Raw genomic sequence first — 11,821 nt, 5'->3', positions numbered from 1 at the left:
TTGCGAATGGGCGAAGTGTGTGTGTCATTGGAGCAGCAGTAAGCATGATAATCAAGCTAATCCTAGACAATCAGGAAAGCTAAGAATAATTAGCTGAACCTCTGCTAAAGCTACGTTATCCAGGCATAGCCGAGCTAAGCCACTGCAACATTTTTTTTAAAAACACGATAGTCCTTCTTGGGATACTTGAACGCAGAAATTTTGGTCTGTCTGTCTCTCTGTCAAACGATTCAGCCACCCGGCCAAAGTTTAAGCACTTGCTGAACGCCCAGCCATCTTGAACTGGTAGCTGCGTTCATACGTGTGAACATTGTCGATCAAAAAGCAAATATTAGGCATATCTGAGGCGCGACATCAATACGTAAGTATTAGGTGGTGTGTTCCTTTACTAGAAAATACACACATACATAATTATAAAGACCCAAGTGTTTCTTAGGCTGCACTGAAAATGCGACGCTATGCACGAAAAAGCCCTCTGCCGATGATACGGTGCTGCCACCTGGCAGTGACCCTGGGAACAGCATCACGGGTGGCCGCGGATGAGACCAGGACTCGTGTAGTACGGCCGGCAGAAGACTATCGTCTTTCGGCGACATTTGCAGTGAAGCACGCAGATACGCGGCCAATTTTTTTATGCAGCGGCCACGGGCGTTGTGTCGGCGTTCTCTGTGGTGTACTGCCTGTTTCTGCGGGACGGGCATAAAGCTGCGACATTTGTAAACTCCGGGCGGTCCAGGGAGCCTGCGAAGCGATCGGGAACCTTTGGCTCCCGACCCCTTCGCGGGTTTTTAGGAACCCTCGTCCCAGGACGCAATAAAGTTCCTCCGTCTGTCTGTCTGTCTGTTGTACGGGCATGAGACTAGCGGTATCAAGCGCCAGTGCCGCATTAATGTTTACTTGGACGCGGTAGCATAAATGAGAGCAGACGCCAGGACTGGCGTCTACTCGATGCACTAACCGCGGGGACACGAACGCATGCAAAACGGAGGCACATTAGCCCTGCATCTCGCTGCGAATCACGGGATAAAAATGAAAGACGCACACATTCCCTTTGTGTGTCTCACTATTTCTCTCAAGTTTTATTCATCTATTCAAGCAACAATTTACACAAGCTACACGTCATGTCAAATAATTATCGCATTGTCATGTGCTACTGTTGGCGACGTCAGAGCACAGTCGTCTACATAGAGGACCGACATCACAGCACTACCATCTACGTAGGGCCATTCCATTGTGTAAGTCATCCCCTCATTCTCTGGGAGCGCACCCGTGAGAAGGGCAAGCAGTGTCCAGCTTGAAATTTGACCTATTTCCGCGGCGCGTATCGTTGCAAATTTTAGCAGACGTGATCGCGAACGCCCAGTGTATGCATTGCGCTCGTCAGCTCAAAACTGTCAAACCTGGTAAGGGGCCCTTTAAGCCGTTTTCTCTGATCCAGAAACCACACCCAGACTGCAATAAAGATGGCGAAAGGGCAACGATGACACGACAACGTAGTCAATGCAAAAAAAAAAAGAAGAAAGAAAGGTTAACTTTGCATCTGACCGCTCGTATCTTTTAAAGCTCATGTAAACTTTATGCCAGGCTTTTTCTTTAGATGCACGTTTAGTTTTGCAATACAAGTATCGATTGTCATCAGTCTATGCAAATGCATTAAACGTACTAAACTGACAACGTAGAGCTAACCAGTGCATGTACTTTTTAACGACGCATCAAACAAAATGTCTCTAACAACGCCGAAAAATACATGCGCAGGTTTTCCTTGAGCGCAGAGGCAGAAACAACAGGTGTCATCTATTTTGTTTATTTTTCTTTTAACTCCTTCAAATACGGTTCAGTGCGCTTTACATCACATCATTCTAGCATTCATATCTGTTAAAGCACCAAGAACTCATGCACGCGCGCAGTTGTACAAAAACATGCGAGAAGTTAACACTTCAATTTCAGCAGCACCCTTTCTTCGCTAGGAAGATGCACTGCTCGACACAAGTGGAGTTTCTATTTCTTCCCTGAAACGAGAAGAAAAAGAAAACGTATGTAAGACACTGCTATGAAATACGCCGAGTTAGTGAAACGCTAAATGAAATGTGCCGTGCCAATCCGCGTTGTGAAACCAGCCATAAAAAAGCACAGAAGTCGCCCAACACTACTTCATGCACAGTTCACCTTTTAGTTCCATCTTCGGAAAATCCGTCAAAAACACACTGAGCCGTAAACAAAAGTATAGGGAACCGTATTTTAGAGTCTAGCGTAAGCTAACGCAGTTATTTATTCCCGTTGTTACTTAGCAAAAATGTGTTACGAACATTACAAAAGCAGACACTGCTTTTAACCCTTTGAGGTGCCTTGTACACATTTCGGTACACAACTTGTTTTTGCCACATGTGTCGACTAGTTGATAATAAAGAGCAAGATACAGTGACGTGTGGATGAACTGAACCTGCTGCATAATAAATGAGTTTTCATTAACTTCATTTGCGTGTACTGTTGCATATGCTTACTTTGCTTGCTTTTCACTTTGCTGAAGGCACTACCACGTCAATTGCATAATTTTTCTTTGCTCAATATGACTATATCTGAAAACGAAATTGTGTTATATTAATAGCCTGTGATCTGATTCTACATATGCAAAACCATAACATGAATGACTTCAGAATAAATGGATACTTAATTACAATTAACTAATTACTATAAAGCACATAGATTAACATATCGCATTATTTTTGTAGCAATAGAATGTCGACTGCCATGAAATAATGGCGAGTAAATTTGACACATTTGCAGACAGTACTTCATGGGTCGTGCCTGAAAGAGTTCATAGACAACTTTATAACTGAACTGAGATTGAATCAAAACGGTGCTGCTTCTATAACTGCCAATTCGAGTCAACAGTTGGCCAACATTAGTCAATGACAATTGGTGCCGGTAGTGTGCAACAAGGTTGTGATTTCGTTCCTTAGCCATCGCCGACATCACCAAGAATTGCCACAGACAAGATGCCACACTACACTTTTGGTGGAGGAGACTGAGGAACGCAATCCACCATATTCTCAAACGGTTCTCGACTCGAAGCTCTTCCTTCGCTCCACAGTTTCGAGCTCAGTGCCACCCAAAGATTGAATTAGGCAAACCAGGTGAGCTGGAATTGGTATTATTGGTACAGCAAGCTAGTCCAAGGCAGGTTACTGGCACGCTAACCAGTGGTAACTTGAGTCACTAACTGGTTATGTAGTTTATCATCAAGTTCAGAGCTTCTAAGCGTCACACCTGGTCAGTGTTGCCATGTCCAAAGCTGTTTAGCTTCACACAGACCAGTCAGAATCGATTTAGTGTCACCAAGTCCAAAGCGGGGCCAGTGTCACGTTAACCAGTGGTAGTAGTATGAGTGCAAGTCCAAAGCTGGTTATTAGCACACAAACCAGTGGTGGGCATAGTCACTAACCAGAGGTAGTTGGTCAATGTAAACAGGTTCGGAGCTGGTAAGTGCCACGCCTACCAGTGGTAGCTCATTAGTGTCGCCAGCCATTTATAGTGTCACACTAACTGGTCACACTCCATTAACGTCGCCAATTCAACAGTGAGCTCAATGACACATTTTCTGGCACTAGTTGGCTAGTGTCACAAAGCCCAATGACGGTTATTGTCATACGAACCAGCAGCGGCTTGCTTCATCAAGCGAGAAGCCAGCTAGCGTCAAAACTCTTAGCAAACGTTACAATTGCTGCTCATGCTCCCATTAGTGGAACACCTGTTGCAGAAGGCACAGAGAAAACCTAGTGCACGTACAAGGATGTTTCCAGTAACTGTTCTGGCATCACTGCCACACACAGTCACTGGGACTACAGCCATTGTTGCTGGCAACAATACAATAGTGAAGCTATTGCCATCCTACGTACAATGCTCACTAATGTACCACAAGCGAGGAGTCTCATACGGACCCATGATAAACCACTTGGGCCTGTTGCCACTTTTTGCTGCTGACTTCTGTGCCCTCGGCGATTTCGGTGGCGACTTTGGGGGCGACTTTGCGGACGGCCTTGTGGGCGACACTGGCGGAGTCTTGGGACTGGACGAACGGTTGCCTGGCGACCGTGGCCGTGGCACTGTGGCAGTAGTCTGGCTACGCACGTCTACTTTGAGATCTGACCTGTGAGGGCAGTTGTGAGGTAGGTCACTACTTTTACGTGCCTGTCGATAGGCTTAGATTGAGACGTTATGCACTTGACACCAGTCGACGCTACGAAGTGCCCTACAAATAGAAGCAGAAGACATGCCTCCTGCTGCTTACAGTGTACAACTCACAGCTGGGGCTTATGCCAGCATGCAATATTTGTACTTCAACTGAATTAACCTAGTAACTAGCTTTGTGCTCAAGCACGCTCTTTAAAGCAAGAAGTGCAAATGTTGCACGTGAAAGAATGTAACCCAGCTGAGGCTTCGGAGTAGAAGTACCTTCTCTTTTGCTTACTTCCTAGAATTGAAAGGACAACACAATGTCTACAGTAAAGGAGAAAGAAGCGCCATTCCTCGTCGTTGCTTCATCCTCTACAGTAGACCCCGAGAGCGCTGCAAAACGCCCGAGTTGCCTCAATCGTGGCGTACCATCCGAAACAGCAGCTGACCATTTTGCGGAAATGACCAGGCCAGAATAAAAGAGCATCGAAAAACGCTGGGTAAGCCGACGCCGTCCACCAGTGCACGAAACATTCCACCACTGCGGTCAATCGCATTGCTACCACTGCTGCGTCAACAGCTTAATATATAACTGTTGGGGTTTTGCGTTCCAAAACCACAATATTATTATGAAGGACGCCATAGTGAAGAGTTCCGGGAACTTTGACTATCTGGTGTTCTTTATGATGCACCCAAATCCAAGTACACGGCCTCTAGCATTTTCGCCTCCATTGAAAATGCGGCCGCCACGGCCAGGATTCGATCACGTGACCTTCTGGTCAGCAGTCCACTGGACCATCGTGGCGGGTACGTTGACAGCTTGCAGTAGCCAGAGTGAATAAGCGGCTTTGTTTGTCAAGACTTGCTCTGGCTGTCCTTCAGCCAGTTAGCGCATTCTTCAAAGCTCAATGCAAATTGTGGTTCGGAGGTCACATTTACGTGAACGGCACTGGCGAATGACGGCCACTCTTTCAACCTTAAGCTGTGCATTGAAATGGTCGAGCAGACAATCTGTTGCTAGCTGCTGAAAGTGCTGCATGCGCATCTTCGTCATCCGCCAAGCACGCAGCCGAAAGCCTGTAAAATCAAGCGCCACCATTCAAATGCATATCTGCCAACCTGCAAACTTAAAATGTGTGAAAATCACGCAGATATGACAGGTGCATACATTTTGTTTTTGTTCTAATTTTTTAAAGTGTGCCCTTAGCACACACCTTGTGTGACGTACATACACACCCTATTAACAATGATTTACCTTCAGGGAATAAATTTCCTCTCTTAATACTGGTGCCTTGCATAGTCACATGACGTAAGACTACAACTTCTTTCTGGCATGCATCTTGCATCACTACATCCTCAAACAACTTCAAACATTTTAGAAAATAATGACTATTTCGAATAAAAACTCCACGCTACTTTTCTGGTTATAGCAGAGCGAGCGCAAATTCATAAACTCTACGAAAAATATGGGAGATCTGGTCGGTGCCACCATGCTCCTTGCACGCTCGAACCGAGAAAAGTCCCCACCTGAGCCGCGTAGCTGCTGCTGTGGCCCCGCCCGGAGTCGAGACCATGCCCAGGATGTCGTCGCGGAGGAGCGGTACCCCCGGCTTCACCGCACCGCCAAAGTGGACCACTGACGCAGGAACCAAATTAGCCTGGATAGACACGTACGAAAATAACTTAAGCAACTGTTGAGTTTCAAGTCTCGAAACTGTTGCCAGGTGCACTTATTTCTTTATTTTGATGCGATCGGGTTACACTCACACAAATACTGTTAGCACCGCTCGGTGCAGGCCGCGCAGCAACGTTTGGAAAGCTTCGCGATTGTTTCAGATCGTTCCATCAAGATTAGGCGCGGGACACGACTAGTCGAGTTCATTCGGGAGCTGAAGCGAGGACCAGTGATAAAGCTGGAAGGAGCGATCACTGATGTATAAAAGATGATGCGTTCCACCAGCGATCAGATTACCACACGGCCGCCGACTGTTCTTGCCGCTATCAGCATAAATTGCATGTGCTTTTGACTTTTCATTTTCCGGCCACAAGTTCGCCCATAAAGAGTTCCCTATTTCCCAGTCTTGCTGCAGACTTCCTCACTGTCACAACCACGTGACACTGTACAGTGGGTTATCGTGGATGCTGTAATGGGGGGCTTTAGGCGTTGTAGCAGACAATTTCTAACGTTCATTGTTTTTTTTTTCCTTCTACAATATTGACCACTACGTCATTAACGTGCACTCAAAGCACAGCGCACAGGCACTCTTCCATCGCATCCCCCCAGAACATGGCAACGATGGCCTGCAATCGATGCCTGCAATTGAACTCTCAACCTCACGCTCGGGTGACATGTCATCACACCTACTAAAACCATGGTGGTAAGTGCAACAGGAAAGCGTGACAGAGACGAAGAATTTTAGGGCAAGCATTACAGGCTAACTTAGTTTCGAAATCGCAAAGCAGTTTTGTTTTGTAACTGTTTCAATGGGCACTTTTGAAAGGCCATCCAGTCGATGGCCATCGAAACGCCACAACTATATCTACTCGATGGAGTTGTCACGCTGCTACACGGCAGTTTTGAATGGCCGTTGAGTGGTTCAGACGTTTCTCACAAGAACTGTGTGGCGCTGTGGATCTTTATTTTCGTATTCACGTCACCTAAAGTTAAATAATTTAAGTTCATTTAAAAGCTCAAATATGTCTGTTGTCTTTGTTTAAAGATTTCAATAAACTGTTTATTTTCGTAGTTATGAATGCATATTTAATTTTTAAGTTGTTGAGCAGCGAAATTGGCGAGTGATACACGGAAAGGCGGCACGATGAGGACAAGCACGTTGCTATTGTAAAGAGTATGTGCAGTTCGCGTATTTCAAGCGGCAAAAATACTTTATTAAATAATTCACAACACTCACAGATACTGCTTTTAAAGCATACTGGTTAGGTTCCCATTTTCTAATCATGAATATGAGCACACTGAGCGACAGGGCACATTTGCGTTGTTTTTGCTTCCCTTGCTCAATGGCTATCAAAGTTTCGATAGAGTTGTGGGGTGCTCCGGTGACTCGATAGACTACCGACTCGACAACCTTCGAAACGTCCTGCGTAGCAGCCCGCGCTTGACCATTGTATCAATAGATTATCGGTTGGAAGGCCTTCTAAACACCCATGTGACAGGGGTATTAGCTAGACTAGAAGCTTGACATGAAGCTAGGCTAGAAGCTAGTCTAAATAGAAGCTAGACTAGTCGGACACAACTTTAGAATTCAGCGGCATTTCCTCCTCAGAGGCGGATGAACAAAAGCCTGCACCAACGGGCGCGCACTCGGGACTGACGTCATGAGCGAGACAGCCGGTGGCTCAGCCTTCAAAGAACACTGGCATGAGCGGGACTATTTCTTTAGTCGCGGAGGCAATCGGCTGCCGCGCTTCGGTCATCTGAGCGAGGCCTCTCCTGACTTCTTAAGTTGTATCCGACTATACAAGCTTGACAGTAAACGAGAATGAGAAAGACAGAAACAGAAGCTGTGTCGCAGACACCGCTTTACAATATACGGCATTCAAAATGTTTCTCTTGCCCCCTTTTCGAAGCATGAATTGTGTGTCAATGTCACCGTAGTCTAACAAATGCCCTTGTTCCCTACATTGTCGCCTTTTTTTTTCCTTTATCAGTTATTGCTTGGTGGTGCACGTAAGGCAAATGTTTAACCGATCAGTCCTCCAAGCATTTTTCGCTTTGCTGCATGAGTCTTAACGAGAAATAGAAAGATAATGCAGTATACGAGCGAATGCTTTTCAAAACAGCATCCTTTTAAGAAGTCAATGCACGGGCTAATAATATTATTCAAAAGTTATTACCTCTATTAGTGTTTTACTTTGATCCAGGATCTGTTTTGGGGGAGACGTATCTGCACAGGTGAGGAGAAGAGACATTGGACATGTTTCAAAACATTTGGGCTTTCTTGATAATACACCCTACATCAAATCACTACCACAGTTGAACCCAGATATATCGAATCTGAAGAGGACAATTATCGTTATATATGGGTCTGATATGTGCGAGTTTGACCGTATATGCTCATGGCTGAGAGCATCATGCGTTTTGCCAGCTAGCCAGTACCATGCAAGTATGGAAATTCGAGCAAGGAAATAGTGAATGAACTCCAATGGCCTTGAAAGTACCATATTCACTCAATTTTAATGTGCCTTCGATTGAAAGCACATGCGTTCTTCAAGCTGACGAAAGCGCAATGCTCTTGTCTGCAGCACCCACACACATTTTTGTTCAATAATAAATGCAACACCCCAAATATCCCACATACCAGCTTTCTCAGAATGAGAAAAAGTATTACAGATTCACTGTCACTTAAAAAGAAAAATGAATGCATCCTATCCAAGTCAGTCTGAACTGGGAATGTCATATATAGTATGGCAACGTCGCATGCAATTCAGAAACCTTACTTCTCATAAGCTTAAGTGTTAATTATTGCATCAATTGCGAGATTCAGGACTTGTGTAAAATTTTCAGCAACCTGTTGTCAATAAGTATAGTTCGAATTTAACGCGGTTAACGTGTCATAATACGTAAATCAAGTTTGTTGCACTTGAGAAAAACCCTATGGCACGAAGCAGATGGCAAAGCCCAAAGTTCTCAGTACCTAATGGGTTCAACAAAGCATGCGGAGCAACGCTGCTTTTGAAAAGTAATGCAAGTGAAAAAGAAGTGCTCACACAGATTGAAGTCCATGGTGTTGTCCCGGAGGAAGCCTCTGACAAACTGTGACACGTCGGCCACTGAAACCGAGAGAGAACGCGTTCAGAATATAAACGCTCCTTGGGAAAACTATGAAACATGGTCACAAGGAGCGCACAAGATGAACCCGCAAGCAGCAGATTTACCGAGGAGGATATAATTTTTTCTAAAGGGAGACCCTGCTTCGTAAACATGGCTTATGTTTTTGAGTAGATTTTTATTAAACTTTTACAGGTTATGTATCTTTATGTCCTGATTTCAAATATGCAATCTGTTTTCTCTTCAATGTTAAAAGACTGGGCGTGCAAACACAAACACAAGAGAGAAGTCAACATGAACTGTGTTTGTGTTGTCTTGACTTCTCTCGTGTCCGTGTTTGCACGTTCAGTCTTTTAAATGAAACAATGCTTCAGCTCGACGTTCCCCGTGCCCGCTGTTGGCACGAGAAACTTGAGCAACCGAGCATGCCGAGAGCCGCGTTTGAAAACGCCGAGCACTGCACAAAGAAGGCATTTATAAAGTGAGCACGCTCACCTCGTTCCTCTGCCAGGAATGTTCCTTGAAGCACGTACCGGTCTGGAAAGTAGATCCTGATCAGGACGACGGGGTAGTGCTTTGCGAGGCGCTCCTGCCGCTGCTCGCGCAGCTGCTGTGTCTCCAGGGGACGGTTCTCCAAAGCGTCCCTGTCGCACAATGAAGAGAACTTACGGTCCTGTACTGCCATCCACTTTTTTTTATAGACGATAGTCTTTCTTCGGGAACGTAAACGCAGAAATTTTGGTCTGTCTGTCGGTCTGTTTGTCTGTCTTTCTGTTTGTCTGTCTGTCACCCGATTCAGCCACCCGGCCAAAGTTTAACCACTTGCTGAACCCCAAGCCATCTTGAACTGGTATGGCTGTTCATACTTGTGAACGTTGTCGATCAAAAAGTAAATATCATGCATATCTGAGGCGCAACATCGATACGTAAGTATTAGGTGGTGTGTTCCTTTACTAGAAAATACACAGATACGCAATTCTAAAGACCCTAGTGCATCTTAGGCTGCGCGGAAAATGCTAGTGTTTTTTGGGCTGCGCTGCAAAATGCGACGCTATGAGCCAGATGTGGCGATTCAACATAGAGGAGGAGGACTCATGTAGTACGGCCAGCAGAAGACTATTGTCTTTCGACGACATTTGGAGCGAAGCACACAGATATGCGGCCAATTTTTTTCTTTCTTTCCCAAATCGGCGTGAAAGCTTTCTCATGAATCGATACACCAACATGAAAGCAGTGTAGCACCAAGTTTTTTACTCGCCAGCTATAAAAAGAGCTGGTAGTAGTAGTATAGTAGTAGTAGTAGTAGTAGTAGTAGTAGTAGTAGTAGTAGTAGTAGTAGTAGTAGTAGTAGTAGTAATAGTAGTGGTGGTGGTAGTAGTAGTAGTGGTAGTAGTAGTAATAATAGTAATAGTAGTAGTAGTAGTAGTAGTAGTAGTAGTAGTGTAGTAGTAGTAGTAGTAGTAGTAGTAGTATAGGAGCAGTAGTGGCAGTAGTAGTAGTAGTAGTAGTAGTAGTAGTAGTAGTGGTAGTAGTAGTAGAAGTGGGGGTAGTAGTGGAAGTAATTGTAGTGGTAGTAATAGTAATAGAAGTAGCAGTAGTAGTACCAATAATAGTCTAGTAGCAGTAATAGTAGCAGTAGTAGTGGTGGTAGTAGCATTACCAATACATAGTTCCTCTTATAAAAAAATGAGGCAGGAAATGAAAGGCCATAGGTCTCACGTTTGAGCATCATTTTTATTAGGCTTGTGCGAATATTCGAGCTCTTCGAATATTCGAACGAATATTACAGTATTCAAATTCGCTTTGATTCGAATTTAAATTATTGGAAATTTCGAAGTATTCGAAATGAACGAATCAGTGTATATTAGTCCGCATGTAGCCCCCCCCACTGTAAAGCGGTTTCACTGCAGTGGAGTGCTATGCCGTGAATGCACCTTTCCAGGAAGAATCCGCACTGCCGCGAAGCCCCCCTTCAAGGTTAAATGAACAGATTACCGTCACATCGATTCATCATTTTTTAAGTTTAAAAGCTTGTTATACCAGCTTATATGCTCCAAGTATAGTAAATTTTAAAACGTCACATATTTTACAGGTTATCACCTGCATTCTACCAAAAGCCAAATCCTGCTACTATTCAAGGTTGCTTCCACTTCCTTTGAACCAAAAGAATGACATTTGAACATGCCTTGTTACAATTTTAAAACATTGTGCCGGTTGGTTGGGTCATGACAAATATGGTCATTTTTCTTTATAATATGTGACATATACTATTCGAATTCGATTCGAAATTATTCTACCAAAATCACTATTCGCTTCGAACCTAAAATTTGCTATTCGCACAAGCCTAGAAAAATGCTGTGGTAACGATAATGACGGCACATGAATAACTTTTGGAACACCGCAGCAATGTTGTACAGTGATGGGCATACCTCTGCCTCTTGTAGTCGGCCAGAAGGTACTTGGCATCCTCTATGGTGACTTCATAGAAGCTGTCCCCAAACTCATCTGTAGATCAAAGAGAAAAGGGTAGGTCCAATTACAACACCCGACAGTAGAGTTAGACATAGAAGAGCTCTGCATCCAGCTTAAAGACAAACTACCCGTGCGAGCAAGAAAAATGTTCATTTGATGGACCAACCAAACTATCCTAGCTGACGACTCAGACAAACCTATATTTCTAGCACTTTCACATTTTTCACAGAACTTGGGTCTCATACTAAAGGCATACACACTACGAGGCCAGAATCAGGATAGAGCCTGTGCCGAAGGACAGAAAGCACACTCGTCACAAGTATGCACTAAACAACTTGATCAGGCGCTCACAAAATCTTGCAATCCTCACGCGACACCACTGATCTC

At 44.5% G+C, this 11,821-nt stretch overlaps 1 protein-coding gene across 2 annotated transcripts; it reads right to left on the bottom strand.

The window, feature by feature from the left end:
• Nucleotides 1-1,853: 1,853 nt before the first annotated feature.
• Nucleotides 1,854-11,467, bottom strand: LOC119400142 (tether containing UBX domain for GLUT4; the record flags this gene model as incomplete). 2 transcript variants are annotated; one of them, XM_037667122.2, is given in 7 exon segments in its annotated part: nucleotides 1,854-2,009; nucleotides 3,939-4,147; nucleotides 5,701-5,831; nucleotides 8,029-8,078; nucleotides 8,902-8,964; nucleotides 9,458-9,606; nucleotides 11,392-11,467. In XM_037667122.2, coding segments are annotated over 7 exon segments (689 nt in total), but the record flags the coding sequence as incomplete, so codon positions are not given.
• Between the last annotated feature and the right edge of the window lie 354 nt (nucleotides 11,468-11,821).

The sequence above is a fragment of the Rhipicephalus sanguineus genome, chromosome 7 (genome assembly GCF_013339695.2).
Source record: "Rhipicephalus sanguineus isolate Rsan-2018 chromosome 7, BIME_Rsan_1.4, whole genome shotgun sequence".
Lineage (NCBI taxonomy): Eukaryota > Metazoa > Arthropoda > Arachnida > Ixodida > Ixodidae > Rhipicephalus > Rhipicephalus sanguineus.
Note: the sequence above shows the minus strand (reverse complement) of the source record. Positions and strands in the feature narration are given on the sequence as shown.